The following is a 26,742-nucleotide window of genomic DNA, read 5'->3' as shown; positions in this document are numbered from 1 at the left end:
GACTTGCATGGAGCTCCAGACCGAGGTCCACTGATGGTCACTATAATTTTTCCATTTCAGAATAATGGCACCAACAGCTGTCACCTTCTCACCGAGTGTCTTACTGATGGTTTTGTAGCCCAGCCCAGCCTTGTGCAGGTCTACAGCCTTGACCCTGACCTCCTTTGATGGCTCTTTGGTCTTGTCCTTGGTGGTGGAGAGGGTGGAATGGAAGAAATTGAATCTGTGGACAGGTGTGCTTTATGTACAGTGAGAGTGGAGATCAGGAGTATCTGTCATTGATTGATTGGCCAATTGTAATCTGTCAACCTGCAGAAGCCAAAATTCTGGGAAGTAGGAGGTCATGTTTTGTTGGTGGACCAAATATTGATTTCAATCAGAGAAATGCAAATCAGTTTATATCTTTTGTGTATTTTTGTCTCTCGCCCATTAAAATAAAACTTCCATAAAACGTCTGACCTGTTCGTTTCTTAGTGAGCAAACATACAAATTCAGCAGAGGATCAAATCATTTTTTCACCACTGTGCAAAGTACTGCTGTGATGATCGTGAATTCACAAGAATAATGATCTTTGGCAGCATTACTTTTACTTCCTGTCTCGTTGCTCTCAGCTTATTTGCAGCACCGGTGTTATAGTTATAGTTTTATATTGTAAATGCTCTTCATGGGTCTCTATGACCTGTTCCTCAGATAATGTCTGTGGAGTAGTCGGAGCTCAGTTGATCCATTTTGTTTAGAAGAGTTTGCCGTACGTTATTATAGAAATCACTGTTATTTGATAAATAAAAAATAATCAATCTAATCTAAATCTAAAGATCTCCAGATTATTTGGAATTGTATTTAATTCCAAATAATCTGGAATGACAAAAATGAATTATTTGTCATTTTGTGATTGGTCATAGATTGGAAGGGCGCACTGCTCCAGCAGGTTGTCTGTGTCTGTCAGTTGTCAGTTTTTTAACTTACTTTATTGCTTTTTTTGTTGTTATCTTATTTTGAGCCTGAGGAAATCCTTAAGCATCGGCTTGTGCTCTGTGGAATGTTTTTTACCGAGGATGGGGTTTTTATTTCACATGGTTTTATTGGCAATCCTGACAGTTGTTTGAAGTCATCGTCACTCACAAACAATTACATACTCACGGAAGTTTCTTCTGGATCTTCAGTGGAATTGCCCGTCTCTGGATTCTTTTCACCCTTCAGTGTTTTCCAGCCCTGGATTTTCCGGTAATCACAGGAGCACTTTAGATTTTAATAAAGTCAAAATAAGGAAGTGGTGTAAGAAGGGAGGTCTACACAGCGATTGAGAAAGCAAATACGATACAATCGTTTTCCTTTTGCCATCAATAATCCTGGCTAATGTGCAGTCTCTGAGGAGTAAACTGGATGAACTGCATTTGAATGTCATGCATTTACGTGTCCACAGGGATACATGTCTAATGGTATTCACAGAGACTTGGCTCAGGGATGCTGACCCTAATTCTCTGGAATTAAATGGCTTCGGGTTTCCCATACGTTTGGATCGGGACGGAGGAGGAGTGTGTTTATATATTAATCAGAAATGGTGTGAAAAGAGATCTAACCCTAATAACAAACCATGGTCTTCGAGAGCTCTTATAAGGCTGATTCATGAAAGAAAAAAAGCTTTTATTAAAGCTTTGTCCTTTGATGAAAGAAGGGTGGAAAATCTTTTTGAAACAACTATGACTAATAAAAGTCCAGCGCCTGATAATATGTGGCCAGGTGCTACAAATGTGTGCTGAGCAATTATGCGGCATCTTTTCTTACATCTTTCTTTTATCACTTCAGCAGCAGAAGGGTCCAGAGGTATGGAAAAATCAATTATTTCTCCAGCTGCAAAACCCACAAAACCTACATCATTAAATTATTTTAGGCCTGTCGCTTCAACGTCTTTAGTGATGAAGTCCTTTGAAAGACTTATCAGGAAGGAGATTCTGCAGCAGGTAGAAAAGCTTATCAATCAACTACAGTTTGCACACAGGCCTTGTAGGGGCATTGATGATGCAGTGACTACTTTATTAAATTTCTTATATCACCATCTGGATGTGGCCAAAGCTCATGCTCGGATTTATTGATTTTTCTTCAGCTTTTAATACTATCCAGCCACATCTCTTAGCCGATAAATTTCTTAATCAATTTAAACTTGATTTTAATCGCGTTGGTTCGATTTTAGACTTTTAACTGACAGATCTCAGATCTTTACATTTCTCTACTGGTTCACCACAGGGTTGTTGTCTCCCTCCTCTACTACTTGGTATGGTAATTTGCCTTTGACCAATAAGACTAGACTTAGTAACCTGGTTAAAGTGGCTGGTCAGATTTCAGGGAGGTCTAAGGTCCAGCTTTTGGACTTTTATAACAGGCACGTGCTATGGAAGACAACCTCTGTTGTATTATGTTCAGACTGTCCTCTGAGCATTAAACGACAGTGGACATGCTGCAAATCAATTTCCCACTGGGGACAGTAAAGTTACCATTGACCATAGGTGTTCCTACGCTGGAGATGTCGTGAATATTCGAATGAAGATGAGTGCAATAGCTTTGAATGTAGAGTTTTTTAATGACACTGTAAATAATGACACCGTGTTCTGTCATTATTTTTAATGAAATATCTTCACATATTGAAATATAGTCATTCAATTATTTGGAGCAACATTTTGAAATGTAGGACAGATGTCTCAGAATTTAGTGTTTGAATGTGTCTCATACTAAAAAAAATCAGTCTCTCTAACATCTAAATGGTTCTTTTCTCCCTTCCTGTGATTTAAGAAAAACAACACGGCTCACATTCGTATCCTCCTGAGACCCCGCCCATTCATTTATGTTTCATTTATGTAGTGGACACACACACAACACTTAAACTGACAGATGCTTTTTTTCATGGTATTGTAGCCCCATTGATCACTGCTTTTTTCATTATTTCAGGGTGACCTCTGGACTGAACTACCTCTGATCAGCTTTTCTGGAACTGAAAACTCGATGTTTCCCCTCAGCTCAGAGTTTGGGGTCAAACAAAGGCCCTGAGCTTATAGTCACTGTTTGTTGTTTACCTCTCATACTAAAGTGTAGAAGATGAATAATTGTGTGGAAAATGAGAAGGACGGCGCCGACTCTTCACAATGTAACAGTAACCAGTCCAAAGCAGATCCACTGGCCTTCAGTAATGAACCCAGAGCCTTGGACACAAAGTAAGAGAACTGCCACTGACTTATTTTTAATCTCTTTATCCCAGAGATGCTATATTATATATACAACAGTGTAAATTAAGTAGATCCTATTTCTGCTTTAAACTGTAGTGTAACTTTCTCAAGGTGGATTCTGGAGAGAGTATGATAAGCTGGAAATATTGAGTGTATTTCTGTGTTTCAGATATTTGCTGCAAATGATTTCTAGTTGAGAGAGAGAGAAGAATTAACATGGGAGATTATCCTGCCTGATTCTTAATTTGTGGTTGTTTTTTAAAAAAAAAGAAGAAGAAAAGAAGAAAAATAATGTTATTATCATGAACATCATATGAAAGACCCACATGATCAATAGTGTGTCTCACTGTGAGACTGTGCCTCACCCTATCATGTTACTTATTTAGGTCACCTGTTGAAAGATGTTAGAGCGACTTGAGGCTCCTGGGAAGGATCTCAGACGGTGTTTTTGGTGGCAGGCAGTTGGTGTCATAACCCCGCCCCCTGTTCAAAGATGGTCGTTCAAAGTGAACATAGATGGCTTCTTTCACCTTTCTTTCAAACCATCTTTCTCCGCTGTCCAAAATGTGAACAATGGTGTCCTCAAAAGAGTGACCTTTGACCTTTAGGTGCAGATGTACAGCTGAGTCTTGTCCTGTCCTGCTCTTCTGCGTTGTGCCATGCATTTATAAAGATCTAAGCATTCCACGCTGCACTGAACAGCATATACTACATCCTTAAGTTTGTGTTTGGGAGTTTTGCCTTTGGGATGAACCAGTTTTTCTCTGAGGGAGTGGCTGGGTTGGAAGTACGCTGGGATCCAGTGCAATGTGTCAATCCCTGGCTACCAAAACTAGTGACTTGGGTCATGGAATGTCACCTCTCTGATGGGGAAGGAGCATGAGTTAGTGCATGAGGTTGAGATATATTGGCTAGATATAGTGGGGCTCACCTCAATGCATGGCTTGGGCTCTGGAGCCAAACTCCTGGTGAGGGGCTGGACTCTGTCTCAGTCTGAAGTTGTGCCCTTGGTGAGAGGCAGCGGGCTGGGATGCGTGTCCTAGTATCCCCTCGGCTAGCTGCCTGCATGTTACGGTTTCTCCCAGTGGACGAGAGGGTTTGTTCTCTGCAACTTTGGGTTAGGGAATGGGTGCTGACTGTCACCTGTGCTTATGTGCTAAATGACAGTTCAGAGTACCCAGCCTTCTTGGAGTACCTAGGCAGGGTGCTTGAGGGTGCTCAATCTGGGGACTCATACGGGGAGACTTCAACGCTCATCTGGCCAATGATAGTGAGACCTGGAGGGGGGTGATTAGGAGGAATGGCCTGCCAGATCTGAACCTGAGCAGAGTTTTGTTATTGGACTTCTGTGCATCATGTTCTACCAAGAAGACCTGGAGCAGTGTAGTCTGGATGTCACGGAGGCCTCAGTGTACTCAGGAGTTTGTACAGAGATCTTCAAAAGAGAGTGTGTGCTCTTCCAGAAACCAGTCTACTGCTTTGTTCATCTGAGCATTCAGGAGTTTCTGGCTGCAGTCTACATGTTCCACTGTTTCACCAAGAGGAAGACAGAGGTGCTGGAAGCCTTCCTTGGAGAAAAGTACAGTGGGTCATCTCTGGATGATTTCCTTAAACGAGCCATGGAGAAATCCCTCCAGAGTAAAAATGGCCGCCTGGACCTGTTTGTCCGCTTCCTTCATGGCCTCTGTCTGGAGTCCAACCAGAGACTCTTAGGAGGTCTGCTGGGTCAGACAGAGAGCAGTCCAGGAACCATCCAGAGAGTCATCAACAATCTTAAGGAGATGAACAGTGATGAAATTTCTCCTGACAGAAGCATCAACATCTTCCACTGTCTGGTAGAGATGAACGACCTCTCAGTACATGAGGAGATCCAAGTATTCTTGAAGTCAGCTAACAGATCAGAAAAGAAACTCTCTGAGATCCACTGCTCAGCTCTGGCCTACATGCTGCAGATGTCAGAGGAGGTTCTGGATGAGTTAGACCTAAACAAGTACAAAGCATCATTGGATGGGCGACTGAGACTTTTTCCAGTTGTAAGGAATTGCAGAAAGGCTCGGTGAGACCAAGTCTTTATTCAGTATTATTCTTCATTGTTGATTTGTGGTTTTAGTTTTTCATGTAATACAAAATTATTATTCTTATTATTTTTAGCTTTGTATTGTAGATATTGGTCATTAATTATTTTCTACTTTATATTATATACTTTTGTATTTGGACACTGAAAAAGTTCTATCACGCCATTTAAAAAACAAAGGGGTTAGAGTTATGGAACACTACAACTAGACCTACTACACCTTGTACCTAGGTAATGGAAAATAATGATGGCTGTGCTGCTCAGTTTGCAGGAGATAATTTTAACTTAAATGCAGAAGTTTCCATAAGCTCTGCCTGTAGACTAAATATCCATCCATCCATTCATTTTCTTTCGCTTATCCAGGGTCGCGTCGCAGGGGCAGCAACCCAAGCAGAGAAGCCCAGACCTCCCTCTCCCCAGCCACCTCCTCCAGCTTATCCGGGGGAACACCAAGGCGTTCCCAGGCCAGCCGAGAGATATAATCTCTCCAGCGTGTTCTGGGTCTGCCCCGGGGCCTCCTCCTGGTGGGACATGCCCGGAACACCTCACCCAAGAGGCGGCCAGGGGGCATCCTTGTCAGATACCCGAACCACCTCAACTGGCTCCTTTCGATGCGGAGGAGCAGCGGTTCTACTCTGAGCCCCTCCCGAATGGCCGAACTTCTCACCCTATCCTCCTTTGGAGGAAGCCCATTTCCGTCGCTTGTATTCGCGATCTCGTTCTTTCGGTCACTACCCACAGCTCATGGTCATGGGTGAGGGTAGGGACGTAGATCGACCAGTAAATTAAGAGCTCTGCTTTTATACCCAGCTCTCTCTTCACCACAGCATCCGCATCACTGCAGCCGCTGCACCAATCCGTCTGTCGATCTCCCGCTCCCTTCTCCCATCACTCGTGAACAAGACCCCGAGATACTTAAACTCCTCCACTTGGGGCAGGGTCTCGTCCCTGACCCGGAGTGGGCACTCCACCCTTTTCCGGCTGAGGACCATGGCCTCAGATTTGGAGGTGCTGATTCTCATTCCCACCGCTTCACACTCGGCTGCAAACCGTTTCAAGGCGAGCTGGAGGCCATCACCTGATGAAGCCAACAGGACCACATCATCTGCAAAAAGCAGAGAAGTGAAAGCCTTCCGCCACTTGGCTACGCCTAGAAATTCTGTCCATAAAAATTATGAACAGAATCGGTGACAAAGGGCAAGCCCTGGCGGAGCCCATCACCCACCAGGAACAAGTCCGACTTATTGCCGGCTATGCAGACCAAGCTCTTGCAACAGTCGTATAAGGACTGAATGGCCCGTAGCAATGGGCCAGACACCCCATGCTCCCGGAGCACCCCCCACAGGACCCCCTGATGGACACGGTCGAATGCCTTCTCCAAGTTCACAAAGCACACGTAGACTGGTTGGGCAAACTCCCATGCAGACTAAATATCTGATGATTAATTTCTGCTAGTTTATTTTGATCCACCAATTGCCATTTGCTAGGTGTGTACATTCTATCACCATTTGCTAGTTCATAAAAATATGCCCATAATTTTAAAAAAAAGTCTTCCTTTATCTTCACAGAGACATTCATTTCATTCATTTATTAAATCAACAAATAAATGAAACATCTTTGCTGACACCTCACATGTTATAGCTTTACCATCTCAAAGACTAATTGCAGACTGAGGGATGACTGACATGTATGTGTTTAATACTTTAGTGCTCTTGAAGTGCAGCTTTTCATGTGCTAGCCAATCGAGTGATGTTGCACAATAAACTATTCCAGGAGAGTTGGAAAGTTCAGCATCAAAATAAAGATGAGTTTTTCTTTTTAGTGATATAAATGAACAAGCTAGTAACATGCACTAGCTTGAACCTTACTTGAGATAGCTTGGTTCATGTCAGTCGACTTAATTGTAAGTAAGTAATTGGTTGACCCAATATTCTCAAAGACAGTGAACGGTTATTAAATTTCTACTGACAGAAGCATTAACATATTGCACTGTCCGATGGAGATTAACAAATTCTAAGTGTATTTGGAGAGTCAAGTGTTCTTGAAATCAGCTAACAGATCAGAGAAGAAACTCTCTGAGATCCACTCCTTACAGTTTGTGGATCACAATATGATAGCTAAAATTAGTTATCGTAAAATTTGTTTATAGCCAGAGCTTATGCCTGTATTTATACTATATTGCCAAAAGTATTCACTTCAAATGCATATGAACTTGACTGGCATCCTTAATCCATAGGGTTTAATATAATGTCAGCAAGACCTTTGCAGGTATAATTGCTTTAACTCTTCTAAGAAGGCTTTCCACAAGGCTTAGCAGTGTGTTTATGGGAATTTTTGACCATTCTTCCACAGAAGCACATTTGTTAGACACTGATGTTGGACAAGAAGGCCTGGCTCCCAGTCTGCACTCTAATTCATCCCAAACATGTTCTTTAAGGTTAAGGTCAGAAATTTGTGCAGGCCAGTCAATGTCTTCCATACCAAACTTGCTCATTCATGTCTTTATGGACCTTGCTTTGTGCACTGGCGTGCACTATGGGTACAGAATGGGGCTATTCCCAAACTGTTCCCACAATGTTAGAAGAATGAAATTCTCCAAACTGTCTTGGCATGCTTAAGCTTACTGGAACTAAGGCTCTGAGCCCATAATCCCCCCTCCACCAAACTTTAAACTTGGCACATTGTAGTCAGACAAGTACTGTTTACCTGGCAACCACCAAACCCAGACTTATCCATCGGACTGCCAGATGGATAAGCATGATTCGTCTATATTGCTTGAGAGTCCAATAGCAGAGTGCTTTACAACACTGCATCTTAGATGCATTTGCTCAGCCATAAAAAACAATTCCATGAAGCTCTCTTAGCTGTGTTCTTGAGCTATTTTGAAGGCCACATAAAGTTTGGAGGTCTGAAGTGATTGACTGCAGAAAGTTGGCGACCTGCACTATGCGCTTCAGCATTCCTTAACCCTGCTCTTGGATTTTATGTAGTCTATATTCTGTGGCTCTTTTGACTACATTCCCAAACGCTTTCACTTAGTGAGAAATTTTCACAATTGGACTTGCTGATCAGGTGGCATTCAATCACCACACATTGGAATTATAATCACAATACCTGGAATTCACAGAGCTCCTGAGAGCAACCTATTCTTTCACAAATATTTGTAGTAGCAGTACGCATGCCTGGGTGCTGGACTTTATACACCTGTGGCCATGGAAGTAATTGGAATACTTGAAGTCAATGATTTGGATGGATGAGTGAATACTTTTAGCAATATGGTGTATGTTAAATTATCTCCTGCTTTGAAATTTGTGTATTTACAGCTTTGTGTGGAAAGAAAGTGCACTGTACTTACAGAGAGATAGTAGTGTTTATGCATTTAACCAGGACAGCTAAGCATAAATAGCACCAGCATCAGAATAGCAGTCACGATATACCGATCTGCTGAAGAAGAAAGGGAGTTGAATTCAATGTACCCTTCTTTATTCCTGAACTAACTGGCAGTGAGCAAACTCTGAAAACATGGGACAATATTGGACTCTTGCTTTGTATAAACATCATTAGAAAATAACAGAATCATTCTCGTGTCTCATGTCAAACACCTGAACATGATCAGAGTTGAACCATAGATGTAAAGAGCAGATGTTCATTAGATTATGGTGGCAGAAAGTTTTGTTGTCATATGTCTTGTGCATTTACAATAACTCATTTATATATTCTCTAATCACAGACTGACTCATTGTGTACTCTCAGACGCTCACTGTGAGGTTGTGGCCTCAGCTCTGACGTCTAACCCCTCTCATCTAACAGAGCTGGACATGAGTAAAAACAACCTGAAGGATTCAGGGGTGAAACTGCTCTCAGCTGGACTGGAGAGTCCAAACTGTCAGTTGAAGACTCTGAGGTCAGTTCACTGACTTCAGCTGTTTTTTGTTTGTTTGTTTGTATATTTCAGATAATATTAAACAATATTTATTTTTAAAATGTTCATGATTTTCTGTAACACAAATCTGAAGACATTTCAGTGCATCTAAAAATTTTATGTCTTTCTAAATGACCAAACATATGTTTTTCCTTTTGGCTCCAAGTAGAACTTAAAGATATGAAAAGAGATTAACTAACCACTGACACAAGTTGAAATGTTTGACGGGACAGTTTTTCAGCCTCCAAAGGTTCATGTTGTGCTCCATCAGTCAGTGAAGATGAAGTCAGGATGTGAATGAGGCTTTTGAAAATCTAATGATAGCATATAAAGGCAGGCTGCTTAGACTGCGCATCTGTATAAATATATATAGAAAGAGACATGGCTCAAATAGAATATAAAAAGATGAATGCAAAAGCCAATAAAGGTACAGTTAGGAGCTCTTTCTCAGATGACTGTGTTTGAGTTGTGATATTGTGTATATAGTGCATGAAGAAATATTTGATGAGTAAGAAATGTGAAAGTTTAAACAGCACCGCAAACATATATCTATTGTGTTACTGCTGCTCATTTAAAACAGACAAGATGTACAAGTCATTTACAAAGCCAGCAGTCTCTGACTACAAAGATTTGAGAAAGTCAAGTATTAAATCAAATTTGACTGAAAGTACTCATTGAGATGTTCAAATGTATTGTAAATGTATTGTATCTATAACTAGTGAGTCCTGGCAGTCTGACCTACCTGCTGTTTGTGTCTAAGAAGGAGACAAGTGGAATGGTGATCGGTAATAGCAGAATGATTTAGGATGCGTGCATTGTTTGTTGGAAATAATCTTGTTGATAAGAACATATAAGAATGAATCACAAATTATTTTGTCTATATGTTTTGTTCTTTATTCAGATTGAAGGACTGCTGGTTGTCAGTTAACAGCTGTGAATCTCTGCTGTCTGCTCTGGATTCCAATCCTTCCCATCTGAGAGAACTTGACCTGAGTAAAAACAATCTGCATGATTTACATGTGAAGCAACTGTGTGGTTTTCTGGAGAGTCCACACTGTAGACTGGAGACTCTGAGGTTAATCACCATGTTTTACTTTTTGTGCTAGGATGAATATAATGTGAAAGCTGTGGTCACACTAAATTCGAAATCCACCCTGGGGATCTTCATGTTAAAGTCCATTTTCTTCTTTAGTTGTTTAGTTCATTCACTGAAGCAAAAACCTAAAATAATTGTTCTCAACTTATGACCCAACTTAGCCTGCTATGGCTCCTGAACTTTATTAATTCAGAGAGGGCTCCCTGATTAACTGTATACTTTTCTTTCAGTTCTAAGTGCATAAAAGGTTTGACATTAACCATTGAATTATTCATTGTATAGTTCATATAATTATGATTGACAGAAAACTATTTTGAATAGTTAAAGATTTTGATTATTTTCATTTTCAGCGAAGCAAATATGAAAAATGCCATTGGCTTAAGCTTCAGTTTGAAAATATGTTATGTTGGTATCTTAATTGAACAGTAAACTCCATATCTTTGGCTTTGAGGGGATGGCCATGCAAAACAGCGCATTTAAGGCAAGAGGACAGACAGAAAACACCTGTTCTGTGAATTCAGCTATCAAGGTTAAGTCACAGAGTGTTTCTCCTAGCTTATTTCTTCCACTGAGGAAGCTATCAGTCTAAGCACTGCAACATGCTTTAAACAGAGAGGTGGGAGCTGGCATAAGCAGGCATGGTTTTCACATGAAAAAGCTACTAAAAGAGGAACAACATTCAGCTTTGCTGACAAAGGCAGCTCTCGGTTGCTGTGGCCTTCTTATTATGTAGCATATCCCACTGGCTCTTTAAAATGGTCTGTGCTAGCTTATATAGCATAAGACACTGACATAATTTTTTTAATTCGGTTTGGATTTATTTAGCATTATGAGATATGTTAAACAACAAAACAGAATCCTCTTTATCATCTACAATACAAAGCTGTTCTGACATGAAATAGTAAATATATTTCATGTGTCGATCTGCAAAACTAGCATCCCAATACAGGAAGTCTGGATCTGCTTTCTCTCTACCTAACCCTAATCTCTTATCCTATGAGACTTACCTAGTGGGCAGTGCAGAGCTTAAATGGAGCAGATGGCTGAGGGGATTAGTCCAATCCTAACTCCCACAAAAACCCTTCAAATGTCTCTCCTGCCTCCTCTGACAAAAGCCAGGGCCCTGAGTAACCTTGCAGGCCCGGCAAGGGCCATGCGTTAACAGCGGTTCCCGTCTAAGATCGGTGCACTTGGTAACTCAGTTAAGTTTAGTGGCTTAAAAAACGATGCCCCACGAGCCTGTTACTTTTAACGTTTAATGTGAATTCATACTGAGATTTTTACTTTGACTGTTTCACAAAGGGTTAAAAAGGGAATGTCCACAATTTAGACTTTAATATCAGGATATTTTATTAAAGCAGTTTAGCAGGAGCAAGGCAAACATGGAATCAATAATTAATAAAGACAGAATCAAGTCACTTAAATTATAATAGTTAATATATATTAATAGTAAATGTTATTATACAGGTCTTTTTGTCTATTCCTAAAGATGCTGAAAGCTAACAAACTTTTTTTTTTTCCCCCGCCTGTCCCGTTTGGTTCTTTTGCCATCAGAATTATTGTCTAAAGGCAAAGAAAGATGCCCAACGGATTTACTTTACCAAATGGACCATCCCGGCCTTGCCGTATTGGTCCATTTGATTCACCTTTGCTTTTATTGTTTGTTTTATTTTATTTTCACTTGCTACACATGGGACAGACATGCCTGTGGGAAAGAAAAGGGAGAAAGAAAGAGGGAAAGAAAAACAGCGGGGAAGAGGAACAGTGATGAAGGGCAAAAAACAAAAACCAACAAAACAAACAGACAAAAAATATATATATCAATCACCTGGATCACCTGTTGAGAAAGAAAAAAGAGAAAACAAGCAAAAAAAAGAGAACAATATAATAAACAACGACATCGCGATGATCGATGTGAATATAACAGTAAATACTAAATATTGAATATTATTGTGCACCACGTAAGATCGACAGCGCACAGTGTACTTTGAGGTAGCAGCCAAAAAGGGTGTAGTTTGTTTGTGTGAGCACCCGTGTGTACACCTGTGAGCATGAGTGCACTTGTATTTAAAAGGTTCCTTCATGTAATGATCTGCTAGAGGGTGTGGGGAGCCGTAGCCCCGTCCTCCAGGGCATGAAGCAGGTATGGAAGAGATCCAGGCTCCAGACATCCAGAGGCCTCAGAGCACAAGAGACCAAGGAAGACCAATGGAGGGGCAGCCGTGCCACTCTCCCGGAAAGAGCTGAGGAGAGCCCCAGATGAGGGGTCACTCAGCCACCAATGCACTGATGTCTGAGGGTGTCTGCCACTGGCAGGGGGAGTGGTGGGGGGAGATAGGCCTACATAACTTGGAGGGCCTGAGATGTCCCTGGAGAGGTGGCGTCTGATACCCGACCTGACATATAGACACAGACAAACAGGCACACACAGATACAAACATCCATTCCCACCCTCATGCAATTACTCAGCACTCACCCAACATGGAGACAGACATAAATAGACACTGTACACACAATCACACTCCCCAAGCGTACTCTATACCCCAGGTCTAGGTACCCTTGCCCCTGGAGGGGGAAACTGCACCCAGACCCAGGTCATGTTACCCTCTTCCCTGGGGTGGAGAGAAGCAGACCGCCCCGACTCCGCAGCAGCAGGGAGGCCCCACATTCCAGACCCCAATCGGACGGCCAACTCCTCCCAGCCTCCCCACCCCAACAGGCAACAGAGAACGGGGGGGTGTGAAGATTCCAAAGGAAGCTAACAAACTTTTAAATTATTATTAGACTCATTATTAGACTCAGTTGTCTTCTCTCAAACTGTAACATATCACAGAAACTGAAGAATTAACATTGTTTAATTTAAAAACCCCTCCTTTGTCTGACCATTTCTTAATAACTGTTAAATGTATAACAGCTGGACTAAGCAGCACTCTCATTCTCCCATGCTCAGCCCACTTTCCTGTCTGCTTTTCACACCTCCCTATCAGTAAAAGCAGAAATGCAGAAAAATCTCAGTTTTTTTTCCTGTGTAATGTTATTAAAATTAAAAACATGTTGTCTGAGAGTTTGAGTGCTTCTGACAGAATCGTCTTGGTTTTATTTATTTATTTATTTATTTATTTATTTTACTAAACCTCTTCTTACACAGAAAAAAGTTCTGCATAATGAATTGTTTTTTTTTTCATTCAGACTGGGAGGCTGCTGTTTGTCAGAGAGCAACTGTACCTCTCTAGTGTCAGCGCTGAAATCCAACCCCTCACATCTAAGAGAACTAGACCTGAGCTCTAATGACAACATGCAGGATTCAGGAGTAAAGCAGCTGTGTGGTTTTCTGGAGAATCCACACTGTCGACTGGAGACTCTGAGGTTGGACATCACGTTTTAGTTGTGCTGAGATGAATATGATGTGAAAATTTGCACTAAATTGGATATGCAATTTAGAATGATCAATTCATAATTATGTCTGAACATATTACGAAACATTAAATAAGTTCAAACAACGGTTTTGGTTACATTGTTTTTTGTTTCCAATTGTATTCAGATTGGAACGCTGCAGTTTGTCAGAGATCAGCTGTGCTGCTCTTGTCTCAACTCTTAAATCCACACCCTCCCATCTGAAACATTTGGACCTGAGTGAGAACAGGAACCTGCAGGATTCAGGTGTGGAGCTGCTGTGTGGTTTTCTGGAGAGTCCACACTGTAGACTGGAGACTCTGAGGTCAGACATAGTGTTTTAGTTTTGTGCCAAGATGAATATGATCTGAAAATTGTGCTAACACTAAACTAAAGTGATAGGGCTGATATTATACTGATCCATACTGAGCATCTGGAGCATATGGTGTATAGTCTTCTATTATTTATTGTAGCAGAACAATGTTGAGATTTGAAAAGTTAAAACAATGATACTCTTGATAACTTGTAGCTCACAGTGCGTATCCAGCCTGCCAAAGGGTTCTAACTTACCTGCTGACCTTTCCCATCTCAGAGAGAGTTGACATTGATTGATTGTGCATTGTTTTTACTCACAGCTAGCATAGGACATTACAGCATAACTCTTCATAAAATGTACTTTGTGACAAAGCCAGACTTCAGGAACATGAGGGTAAATAAGTAGGATGGTAACCTTCCATAAAAATCTTCTATGGATAATACTTGGTAAATATCCAGAAAACTTCACTTAATATTTAAATCTATCTGACATTTAAATAAAACCAAAAATCATGTTTAACAAGAAAACATTCAGTATTAAAACAGCTGTTTGGGGTTTCTGCTCTCTAATCTTCTGCATCAAGGTTATCAAAGACTGAACGATTTCAAGAAGAACTTTAACTAATAATATATATTTTATTCTTTTTTCAGATTAAAGTACTGCAGGTTGTCAGAGATCAGCTGTTCTTATCTGGTCTCAGCTCTTGCTAAGTCCAACTCATCCCATCTGAGAGAGCTTGATGTGAGCCACAACAACACACTATTGGATTCAGGAGTGAAGCAGCTGTGTGGTTTTCTAGGGAGTCCACACTGTAGACTTGAAACTCTGAGGTCAGTCACCATGTTTTAGCTGTGCTGAAACAAATATGTGAAAGCTGTGCTGACATTAAACTGCAGACATGTGGCTGACATTATACTGAATCACAGTAAAAATCACAGCATGTGTAATAATTGCACATTTTCATTACCTTTACGCTTCTAAAAGGCATGCTGGGTAATAATAGCTACAGCTGTGAGAGGCGCAATTGCCACAGAACTCTCAAGAAAGGAAACGTGGAAAGGAGGGTCAAGAAAAGAGGCCAGAGCTAAGCTCAACTGCAACAGAGGAACTGTCCTCTAGACATTTTTTGTTCTTAAACCTCATATTCTCAGATAGGATTGTATTGGAATATTCCTGAGAATTACAAAAGAAACTGAAAGTCTGGTACAAAATACGAAACTTCTAAAAATTCCTGAAGTCAGGGCTTTAAAAAAATGCCTAATTTTACTTAGTTTAAAATTAGTTTTACTAATTTATTACTGATACTTATTTATTTTACTAGATAAAAAATGCAACGCTCCCATACCCACCCATCTGACAACGAGCCAGCTATAACAACAGCTGGCTATAAGCTAATGTTGTGCGAGACAATGCTCGACTTCAGTGTTCTGAAAAAAAACACACTTTCCCACCAATAAACAGTTTGATTGCATTCTCACATCATATGAGAGTTTATTTGCTAATTCTCTTGTCCAAAATGTTTCATTCTGTAAATTCTCTTCCAAATTCAACCGGAAGGTTGGAAACTTGGAGATTTATAATACAACCAGTTTCTAAAGATGTAACAAGTGGTGGAGCTGCAGACTTTTTTGGTTTGACTGTTTCAACCTGCATCCTTTTGGTTTGAGTTGTTTGAAGTTTCTGTTTTCTGAATTTTAAAATTTTGTAACGTCTTCAGCCCTGAAAAGATCCCAAAGCTTTGTCTGATAAATGTACCTATTTTTTTCTTTATCCAGACTGGGGAACTGTGGTTTGTCAGAAATCAGCTGTGATTATCTGGCCTCAACTCTAAAGTCCAGACCCTCTCATCTAAGAGAACTTGACCTAAGTGGCAATAAAAATCTGCAGGATTCTGGCGTAGAGCAGCTGTGTGATTTTCTGGAGAGCCCACACTGTCGACTGAAGACTTTGAGGTCAGACACAGTTGTGATGAAACATAATATCCAATATTATAAGGGTAAAGCCGAGGATCTTCAGTCACTGTGGCATGTTGATGCTTTAAATCAGATTCAGACAATGTTGTTGACATTGATGTACTTTCTGTACCTTTCTAGCTACAGTTTTAGACAACAGCTGTCTCTGTTTGGAGTTCAAAGATGATGAGGACAAGGGGGTGTCCAAATTCATGGGCTGCATCCTCCTGAGGCCGCATTTGTAGGCCGATTACGTCACAGCGACGCAACGAAGGCTGACCAAATTCTTGGCTCCGACAAATGCAGTCGACAAGTGCGTCCTCCTTTTCCCTGAATTTAAAGGATGGGTCAGGTGTATCCTTCGTGGCCCACCATATCCCAGAATTCATAGCATGGCCCATCCATTTCCAGTTTCCAACAATGGCGGCCGCTACTAAGTTTTAATATTACTCTTATTTCTCTTTCTGGGTCACAAAATAAACTTTTAACATGTTTTTAGGTGATAATGGTAGCTGTGTAAACTTAAAATATCAGCTCGGTTTATCAAGACATCACATATTTGGAAAAGTGCTCCGATGTTTTCGTAGACATCTGTTACCCACCAGCTTGATAGCTAGCCGGGAGCTCGAGGGTCACTAGAGCCGGTGAGAACAGCAAACTCCTGGCACATCATTTTCAGATCACCGCGGTCTTTCACTACTCAGTTTAAACAGGATATATAAGTCACTTAGACAACCTAAAAATGTTATTGTTTGGCTTTTTTCAGTGTTTTATTTGTTTGGAGTAAATCGGTTGGGCTGAGATTAAAGTTATTAGATTAGATAAAATAAAACTTTATTAATCCCCCGGGTGGGTTCCTCCTTGGTTTTCACGCAGCTGAATAAACGTCAAACAGAAAACTGATTAAACAGAAGTGTGAGACGGTCGAGAGTTTACACCAGCGTCCTGTTATATTTTATATAGCAAAGAGCAGATGGCTGAGTTTATTAAACTCCACCGAGACAGCGGTGACGCAAATCTGAAGGCTAGACCGTCCAATTTCACAGCCGTTTACTTTCAGCCTACCCAACTTTCTGAGGACCCGGCCCACGTAGACCGCGAAGGCCGGGTCCTCAGGAGGATGCAGCCTATGAATTTGGACACCCCTTAACCTTAGTTACTCTAGGCCAGAATAATAGTCTACAGTGGTCTATTAATGCAAACAAAAAAAGAACAATAAACAGATGTGGGATGAACAAAAGATACCAGAAGTGAACCAAAAATGTTTTTGTTCAAGAGGTGTGTCATGGCTACTGGACAGACTCACGTGCAGACAGAGTTCTTTGCAAACAAAAGAAGACAATTTATTTACAACAATTTATTTACAACAGGGAACACACCCTTTAGTGCTATACAGTGAGTTGGATCCAGGGCTCCAGGGAGAGGGGGCAATCCACACACACGCTTCCTCTTCAGCACAGTCACCGCTACAGCTCCTCCACACACAATCACTCTTCTTCAGCCGCACTCGCTCCAAAACTCCACTCATGCAGGGTCCGTAATCTGGTCCAGGAGGGGGATATCTACACACAGAATACAACAGTTAGTTCCACAGGCGAATATACACAAGGAGCTCTTTTGATCAAGCCGAGAGCACAAACTCAGGAGATTCCATATTCCAGCAGTGAGTTACTCTGTGCCACTGCCTTAAATAGCAGCTGGGGAAATCAGCCAGATCAGCAGCAGGTGGTGACAATCACACAGGTGTGTGGGCCAAGAGCGAGAGCCCGTACCGAGCTCCGCCCAGGCAGAGAGGAGGAGGAAAAACAACAACAACACCTGTAGCCAGCATGAGCCAGCCAGAGAGACAAGGGGACCATGACAAGATGTCTGTTCAAGAGATGTCTGTTGTTTCTAGACTCCTGAAATGTGTATAAGCTACAATAAAGCTATGAAATGGCACATTCGTGCAACAACAATAATAATACTAACATCAAGTTAATACAACTTATGAAAAAGAAATATTAATGGAAAAAAACACTGACTTCATCTAAAATAAATTCTTTCAAAAAAACAATGATTAAGGATTTGAAATTAATGACTTATTAGTTTTATATGACAAACATTCATTTGCAATTGTTTTCATTTAATTACCATTTTTCTGTTCTCCCTTTGGCTCTGAACGATGAAAAACTGAACGATTTCAAGCAGAAAATTTTGAGCTTACAAATGTCTTTTGTTTTATTCAGACTGGAGGACTGCAGCTTGTCAGAACACAGCTGCAGATTTCTGGTGTCAGCTCTGAAGTCCAACCCCTCCTTTCTTAGAGAGATGGACCTGAGCTCCAACTACAAACTGCAGGATTTAGGAGTGGAGCATCTGTGTGGTTTTCTGGAGAGTCCACAGTGCAGACTGGAAACTCTGAGGTCAGTCAACATGTTTTCAAGTTTTGTTTTCCACTGACCTGCAGACATAAGACTGATATACTGACCCACACTGTGGTTCTTCATAATGGAGTCTTAATTGTTAAAGTTGGAGATAAAAAGGTTGGCTCTAAAAGGATAAAAACATGTCAATCTGTGGCCACTGGCATGTTTAATAAAAGTAAACAATGGAATAAACAATAACTCTATGATTTCAAGAATAAGTTTGTACAATAACCTTAAATCTTTTACTTTTTACTCAGACTGGAGTACTGTGGTCTGTCAGAGATCAGCTGTGAGTATCTGGCTTCAGCGCTAAAGTCCAGCCCCTCCTATCTGAGCGAGCTGCGCCTGAGAGGAAACAACCTGCAGGAATCAGATCTGAGGCAGCTGTCTGAGCTTGTGGAGGATCCACAGTGGAGACTGGAGACTCTGGGGTCAGTAGAGGGTCGCAGCTTTTTTTAGTTAAATAACACTAAGCTAAAAGCTGAAAGTAGATGTGAAAAATTTTTGACTAAAATAAAAATAAAAAGTTGACTTAAGAAAAAAACTCATTGAAATGATATTGTTTAATACATTACCTGAAATTAAGAAAAACAAGCACAGAAAATGAGTTTAGTTTTAGTCTTTTGTCAGTCTGGTCAGATCTGGCAAATCAAGCTTCAAGTCCATATTTTTAAGTTCAGCTGAACCAATTTAAAAAAATGTGATTTAATAACTATTCAGTATTTTTTGTTGTTGCTGTGTTTAGATAAAGATACTATAAAATTATAGAGCAACCCAACAAAACAAAGATCTCCTTTGTGCAGAACTTTCTGACTGGAGAGAAAAAAAATCAATTTTTTAATGTAATTTTTGTTTTTAAATTAATAAAGCTGAGCTGAAGCTTCAAGCAAACATGGATTATTCTACTCAAACTCTTCTGTTTGTATCTGCAGGGTTGACAGGATGATTGAACCTTTAAATGAAAAAGCCTGTGAGTACTGAGATGATGTCTCCTATTCACCAATATTTAATTAACAGCATCAAATATGTATATGACTGTGTGCTTATTTTAACATAGAAATCCTATAAATTATGTTGTATGGAGGTGTGGAAAATATTTGAAAAATGTATTTCAAACATGCTAAAATGCTACAAGGTCTAAATAAAAGGCCATAAAACATTTTAACATCTTAAACATCTTAAAATTCAAAATTGCAATTTGATGATGAACAGGTTTATTTCATGTTTTAGAAATCATAATAGTTAGAAGGTTACCACTTGGGACTCCTGAACTCCTCCTAGATATCTTTTCTTAGCCGGCTGCACTCAAACGCTGGACGTGGAGAAGCTTATAGCTGACGTGAGACACTAACCCAGCAGCTTCACTGCATCAAAACTTTTTGACACTTCCACTCTCATATTTCGAGTTCAGCGCATAAACTTTGAAACAGCCTTCCTTCATCATCCCGTTAGATCGACTGAGTATGCAGGCTGTTTGAAATGAATGTGGAAAAGTTAGTTTCATAGAGATGAGCTTCTCCTTAATCTTGCACACCCCATCATTGGATCACAGCAAATGCTTCTATGCAAATATTTATTGAGAATGCACGCTTGCATCTTTGTATGTTGGGATATGCACACCTCTTTAATGTGTTTTCAACCAACCTGTGAAGCCCCTTTGTGACTGTGTGCTTTGAAGAGTGATACGCACGTTCAGCTACAGATGTAAGAACTGTTTGTCAACAAAGCCTGACTTTTTGGTCAACATACTCAGATACTCTATAACAGTGTTTCCCAAATGATCAGGTGTGTCCTGGAAGATTATCTGGTTCCACCTGATGGGTACTCTAAGCGACTGCTGTGAGTAACGGGCAGAATAATTACATTCTCTTCCACTAGAGGGCAGTACAACTACCTGCTCTAATTAAATGGGTTGCCAACTCCCAGTAAAACAAAAGAAGATGAAGAAGAAATCACATAATAGTCATGCTGTGAGACGATGCAGCGTGTAATATTAATAGATAAATATTTGAAAAGAAAAAGTAGGCAGTCTGACCACATGAAGGCCCTAGCATGAGTAGTGGTCAAAAGCAAAAAAGGTGTACTGGGGACAAACCGAGCGAATTCCACTATACATGGTGCCCAGGGAAAAACTATCAATATGCTTTTTGTGACATTTTTGTTTGTGATTTTTTTCTAATGTGAAATATGTGCTGAGGCTCTGAAAGGTTGGGAAACATTGCTCTATAAAAGTTTATCTGTGGTGCAGCTGAAAATGGTAGCATGTTTTCAGATCTTGATTAAATTATTCAGACACAAATCAGTTTTGATTTCTAATGTAATATTTCTGAGTACACTTTGGACGTCTGCAGTCAGCTCTGCTGAAAAGTGTTCCAGGGAATCCTGAATTATTCTGCTGTTTGTCTCTCGTCAGGTGACTCTGAAGAAACATTGGATATGAACCCTTTAGCTGATTTATCTGAGGATGACATAGAGCCAATTAAGGTGAGACAAAAGCAAGCGGATCCTTATCATTTACACATGTAATGACTGTTAATCTCGGCAAGTCACCAAAGACTTTCTTTAGTAGACTTTTTCATAGTAGTAGTCTAAACTTTGTCTGATGGAACAAAGAAAGAGGCTTCAGGACAGAAACTAACTCCACGTGTTGAATTTACTTGCACTGCAACACTGATTAATTGTACGTTATCAGGATGCTTTAAGCTTTATCCTGCATGGCTCCATGTTTTCATTGTTTTTAGTTCCACTATTTTACTGCCAGTTTTGAAAGTACGTACATATAACTGCTGATGTGTACGCTGTGTGGTTTGTAGTTTCTTCACTGCCTACTGGTTTGTTGGTGCTTTAAACAGCTGGTTTTGTTCCTCTCTGATTTCCAGCCTCCATCAAGCTTCACACCTGAAGAGCAAACTGAATCCACACAAATCTCCTACAGGTGATAATAAAGCCACAGCTGTCACTGCTTTCTCTTATTCTTCCACATTAGAATGATATCACACATGCTCTGATGTGGCCTGATTTGTATTGCACACCTGGAGGTGTGACATAGTAAATTACCTCCTCCTCTCCATCGATGTCTAATATATGAGACGTTGTGTGTATTTGTGTACTTTGCTTTTCAAAGCCACCTCCCTCTGTGTTTTCCTTTGTCCATCTCACTTAGACATCACTTCCACTGAAAGATCATCTGGAGCATCTCAGTTATTCAGCTTTAGTTTGCACTATCAGTGATGAAGGAACTGATCAGACAGTTGACGTCCCTCACCTCAGTGACAGAGATCATGTCAGACTTCAGGCAGGACCTTCACTTGGCCCTCCAGCTCCAGTAACAGCTGCCTCCGCAGATGCCTGGCTCTGTTAGAGATGACGGGGTTCATCTGGGTTCTGTGTGATTTGAGGTGTTCTGATAATATAAAACTCACTTACAGTGATGGCAGGTTACTATCAGTCCAGAAAGAGGCTTAAGCCTCCGGGATGACTAACCACAACCGTGTTCTAATAATGTGACATGTGACTCAAACCCTGAGATATCCCAAACCACAAGTAGAATTAATAACCTGGTTTGGCTTTACAGCCAAAGCAGCAGAGTTACAGATGTAGCCTCCCCTCACTTTGGTGGATGTGACAGTTTGGACTCAAACAGAAGCTTCAGATGTTCTTGTTGGTTTCTTTCTTTCAGATTCTAGTTTAATCTTTTCATCTTCTACAGGTTCAGGTGTCCTGGTCCAGGCGTGTTCCAGTGTACTCTGACCAGACTGGTGTTTGTTATGGTTCAGGAGGCGGAGCTGCTGTACTGGAATGTCCAATGGGATGAGAGCCTCCTTCAACAAGCTGGAAAAACAGCTGCAGGTCCGCTGTTCAACATCACATGCTCTGAGGATGCAGTCCGTCAGCTCCACCTGCCACACTGTGAAACAAAGGAGGGTGAGCACCGTGCTGCGATGATGCTCGGAAAACATCTGTGTGATGCTCAGTTAAGATGAATTGTGTTCAGTATCAAAACAAGCACTTTATTATGATTTTTGTTGCACACATTAATAAAGGGTAGCATCTAACTTGTAGATAACAGTGATTAGTTTGAACGACCTGAAGTGTTGAAAAGTAAATGGTGCAGGATGAATCTCTGAGCAGGAAATAGTGCAGCAGCTCTTTGCTTTCACAGCCTTGTGTGTTGATGGCCTGCTGTCTGTCGCGCACATCTTTGATGATGGGATAAGCATCTTGAAACCGATGAGGATCACCGACACGCATGTGATTGTGAGCGTCTCCCACTTCTCTGCCTTTGGCCTTATCTGGAATTTTGTTAAAAAGTCCTTTAAAATCCCAGAACCAGGCCAGGTTCTGCTGTTCCTCCGATTTAAAGACACAGTGCCTCTAAAAATCAACGTGTTTCTCCTGCATGAAAGAATCCATCTGTCAGAGGTAAGCATAGAGCACTCAGGCGGTCTCGCTCTGTAGTCACCATCAGAATCCAAATGGTTTACCTGCAGATTTCTGATGCTTCCAGTAGGGGGCAGACACCCTGGGCTTTATTCATTGGTTAGTAGAAGCACAGAGTCAAGCTTCTCAGACTGCAGACCCTCACTCTCACTGACCAATCACAGCGCTTTATCCTTGACTTCAGTAAAGATCCAGAGTTGATTGCATAGTTATCGCTCCCCCCCTGCTGACAAAGTAAACCTGGGTTTGCTGACTGCACTGGATCATTTGTTCCACACTTTAGTCAACACTTGATAATTATAAATGATTTCTATAGATAAACAGATCAACATATGAACATTAACATAATTTTATATCCTACCACTGAGGTTAAAAAGCAACAAGGCAGTGATGCTAAATACATTGAGACGTCTTCAGACTGCGTGCTTCACATCGGTCAGCGTTACAGTGTCCACTGTGAACCCGAGGGCCTGAAGATACAGCCGAAGGTGAGCCAACAGTCGTGAATAAAATGCTCCTGATAATAAAGTCAAATATAAAATAAGCATAGTTTTCAATCAGCCCTATTAAAACCACAGATTCTTGTTGGTTTTCAGCACACAGAGTTTTGGAACAAGCTTGGACCGAATTACTATCCAACATTTGAGGTTTTCCTGACTGCAAAGCTGGAGGTTGTGACTCTGATAGTCAAAGACCAAGATGGAAATGAAGTCTGGCGCCGTAAAGGTAAAAGTTCCACTCGTCTGCAGCAGCAGAAATGACTGTATAAAGTTCTGCTACAAGGATATTTTATAAAAGTTCAACTGAAATCATATTTAAGTCTCTTTTTAGTGTTTGTCCCAGAAAAGGACCGAGTCTCACCAGAGGACAGCGCACACCACAAAACAAAAAAAGATGAGAATAAGCTGCTTCAAATCCGCTCAGAGTTTATTGAAAGAGTGTCTGCAGAGGGTTTAAACAAAATTGTAGATAAACTCCTTGAGCGTCCAGTTATTAATGATGCAGAGATGGAGTCTGGGACATCTGAGACAAAAAGCAGAGCAAATAAAGTGCGATGCATAATCGACACCGTGCGACGAAAAGGAAATGACGCCTGCAGACATCTGCTCGATGTTCTCAAAGAGGTGGACCCAACCCTTTTCAGAGTGCTCGTGCCAAAGCGAAGCCGAAAAAACCTCTAAAGAAGCTCATGAGCTGTGGGCTGTGATGCTAAAGTCTCACGTTACTTAGTGAAATCTTGAAATGACGAGATTTTTTAATCACTCTGAAAGTGATTCTCTTGAACCAACTTGGACTTGTTTGAATGGATGCTGAGCAGAAAATCAGATGGAGCTGTTTACAATCTCAGACTGCTTCATAATGTTAAAGGTGTTTCCCTAAAGTCATTCTAGCTTTCTCTCACTAGATGGCGATAGAAGCTCGGTGATGGAGGCAGTACTGAAAGTCACATGAAAGATTAAAAAAATACCCTCACACATATAGACAGGAAATGTGCACGTTAACATGATGTTTATCAGTTTTAAACTGATAGAAATGCTATTATTAAGTTTTCATTTTTACTCAAACTATTTTTAAATAATCCCAGATTAAATGGTAAATGGACTGATTCTTATATAGTCAAGTACTCAGATTAACATCAACAATTTCAAGGTGCTTTATTTTGGAAGGGAAAGACTTGTGGTTTGAAGGATTCTGGATCAAAGCTGCAAGTTTATTTTTTCAGTCTTGATCATCTGAATCAATCAAATTAATGTTACTGTGAAATTATTCTAATTATTTTGTACGGATTTTGGCTGTTATGTGTTTACATTGCATTAGTAACCATCTGTCTTAACTGTTCCTTATGTGATTAAAATCACCACAGTTTGGTAATCACAAAGATTCATGTTTCCTTCCTCTCTGCTAATAAATTAAGCCATTAAATTTCCTCTAAAGGTCTTCAGTCAGTTTCCTCTGACTTCCTATATCACACATACAAAAGTTGACAGGGAAGAGAACAGCATGTGTGACACAAAAGACCAGAGGTCTGTATCATGAAGATGGCTTTTGTTTTATCCCAGTAGCTTCAGGGCAGATGGGTGGGTGGCATTTCTGTTAATATCTGCTAATATTGTAAATAATTACTGCTGAGTGTGTGAGAGATGTGAATGAGGTTGATGATGGCAGATAAAAACAAGCTGCAGTGAGAGACGACTCTTTCATCTCTCTGTGTCATGTAAAGAAAAGAAAGACATGGATGTAAAAGCTAATAAAGGTGAAGTTAGGAGGTGTGAAAACAAACCAGGAGTCAGGCTGTGTGAGGATTTTAGACAGAAGTTGTTAAATACAAAGAGAAGAGTTGGAAATATGACAGAACATGTGAGACATTTAGAACAATAAACTATGTATAGCAATGTAAATGTGGGAAGGGGCGCTGAAGGTGCTGATTGTCAGCTTTCCCTATCCAGAGTACTGCTGCAGCTTCATTAGCCTCTGCTAACACAACATACCTCAGCCTGCCACCCAACTGTGGCAATGCAAATGACAGGAAACAGGAATAAACCCCGGACACAAGAGACCAGGATAACATCCAGAAGGTTTATGTAAGGCTGCCAGTGCATACTTTGACAGAGAGTCTGTGAGGCAAACAACCCGGGTGAGGAAAAGCCCCAGAAATCAGCCTAAACATCTTTCCAGGCGCACACTAGTGCAGCTCATGCTGTGTGTGCCGTGGGTGAAGTGACAGACTATGAAGCTGACCTGTCTCTGTGGGTCACTCAGGAAGTGAAGAGGACTATAAACTAAGAAAGGTTCGACTGTAATAAAAGCTCTCTCATCTCAGCTCTCTCACATTTTAAACATAGTTACCTTCACAGATGATCTGACCGCTGCCAAGAGATTAAAAGCCTACATGACACGCGAGAACGACATGACGGTGATGAAAATGCGACAAAGTTAAAGATGAGGGAAACCGATAATAAGAGGAAGTGAAAATGTGGAAAGTACACAGGATTGCAAAATAAGACAGGACATGACTTGAAATAGAAACTCAAAGTAAAGATGGGGAAATGTACCTGTCAGGTTTGGACACAAAGGATGGGTGAGATAAAACACTGTGTGTGGATCCTTTCCACGCATTTAATGTAATACACACCTTTAAAGTAACTCTTTAAACATACAGCCTGCTGATGTTCGTCTGTACTATCATCATGACTCTGTGTTTGTGATGCATTTTTCATGCTGGTTAACCACTGATGCTTTAGATTGAAGTAAAAACAGTAAAAACCTGCGTGACAGGAGCTTTGAATCCCGTGTTGAAGTTTGTTTGCAGGATTTAAATTTCTTTAAAAAATGTCTTCAATCTTGGGGGAAACGTTTCTTGTGCAGAAGTATTCAAAGTTAAAGCCACTTTTCTCCACCTAGTCCCGTATCTCTCTGTACCCGTATCTCTCTGTACCCGTATCTCTCTCTCTCTCACACACGCCTGCCGAAATTCAGCTGATTTCCTGTAAACGGAGGGGGGAGGAGAAACCAGCAGCTGATGGGGCAGTGTGAGGGTGCAGGAAGCAGCGCAGAAACGTCGAGCCTGGAGCAGGGTGAGTGTTACTTCAGCTTTCTCCGGCGCTTCTTATCCGAGTGTTTTACTCCGTCTGTAATAACCTGCGTGACTCAGTGAAGGGTGAAACAGATCAGAGTGAGCCTGAAACTGTGTTGGACTTGTTAAAAAGTTTCTGTTTTTTAAACACTGCGTGGTTTAATCACTTCCTGGGGGGGGGGGGGGTAGATGAGCGGGATTTGTGGGACAGACAGCTCCTGTATGGCGAGCTCTCAGTATCGATATATAAACTGGTCGGTGACACTGGTTTACAGCTGGAGTCTGTTTATCTGACTCCATCACCATAGCAACCACCCAGCAGGCTCGTCTCTCAGGTGTAAACTGGTCC

At 40.9% G+C, this 26,742-nt stretch overlaps 2 protein-coding genes across 6 annotated transcripts in view; both read left to right on the top strand.

Moving 5' to 3' along the window:
- LOC134634083 (NACHT, LRR and PYD domains-containing protein 12-like) overlaps positions 1 to 3,090 on the top strand; it is a 42,075-nt gene extending 38,985 nt beyond the window's left edge. Inside the window, exons 22-23 of one of the 3 annotated variants that reach the window (XR_010094814.1) lie at positions 1,807 to 1,824; positions 2,944 to 3,090. The gene's annotated coding sequence lies outside the window, so the exon portion shown is untranslated. Of the gene's footprint in view, positions 1 to 60; positions 696 to 1,806; positions 1,825 to 2,943 lie in introns of those variants that run through there. The other 2 variants (XR_010094813.1, XR_010094815.1) reach the window with 2 other exon arrangements.
- A 148-nt stretch (positions 3,091 to 3,238) lies between these two features.
- LOC134634085 (NACHT, LRR and PYD domains-containing protein 1-like) overlaps positions 3,239 to 26,742 on the top strand; it is a 28,807-nt gene continuing 5,303 nt past the window's right edge. Inside the window, exons 1-17 of one of the 3 annotated variants that reach the window (XR_010094817.1) lie at positions 3,239 to 5,274; positions 9,023 to 9,196; positions 10,116 to 10,289; positions 13,500 to 13,676; positions 13,852 to 14,028; positions 14,670 to 14,849; positions 15,795 to 15,971; positions 18,200 to 18,376; positions 18,637 to 18,810; positions 19,312 to 19,349; positions 20,793 to 20,863; positions 21,259 to 21,314; positions 22,089 to 22,303; positions 22,542 to 22,801; positions 23,188 to 23,307; positions 23,416 to 23,545; positions 26,297 to 26,394. Coding sequence is in view for 2 of the 3 variants with exons in the window: in XM_063483146.1 (XP_063339216.1) it covers positions 4,574 to 5,274; positions 9,023 to 9,196; positions 10,116 to 10,289; positions 13,500 to 13,676; positions 13,852 to 14,028; positions 14,670 to 14,849; positions 15,795 to 15,971; positions 18,200 to 18,376; positions 18,637 to 18,810; positions 19,312 to 19,349; positions 20,793 to 20,863; positions 21,259 to 21,314; positions 22,089 to 22,303; positions 22,542 to 22,801; positions 23,188 to 23,307; positions 23,416 to 23,545; positions 23,651 to 24,000 (3,351 nt within the window). In the remaining variant the exon portion in view is untranslated. The other 2 variants (XM_063483146.1, XM_063483147.1) reach the window with 2 other exon arrangements.

The sequence above is a fragment of the Pelmatolapia mariae genome, linkage group LG9, assembly GCF_036321145.2.
Source record: "Pelmatolapia mariae isolate MD_Pm_ZW linkage group LG9, Pm_UMD_F_2, whole genome shotgun sequence".
Lineage (NCBI taxonomy): Eukaryota > Metazoa > Chordata > Actinopteri > Cichliformes > Cichlidae > Pelmatolapia > Pelmatolapia mariae.
Note: the sequence above shows the minus strand (reverse complement) of the source record. Positions and strands in the feature narration are given on the sequence as shown.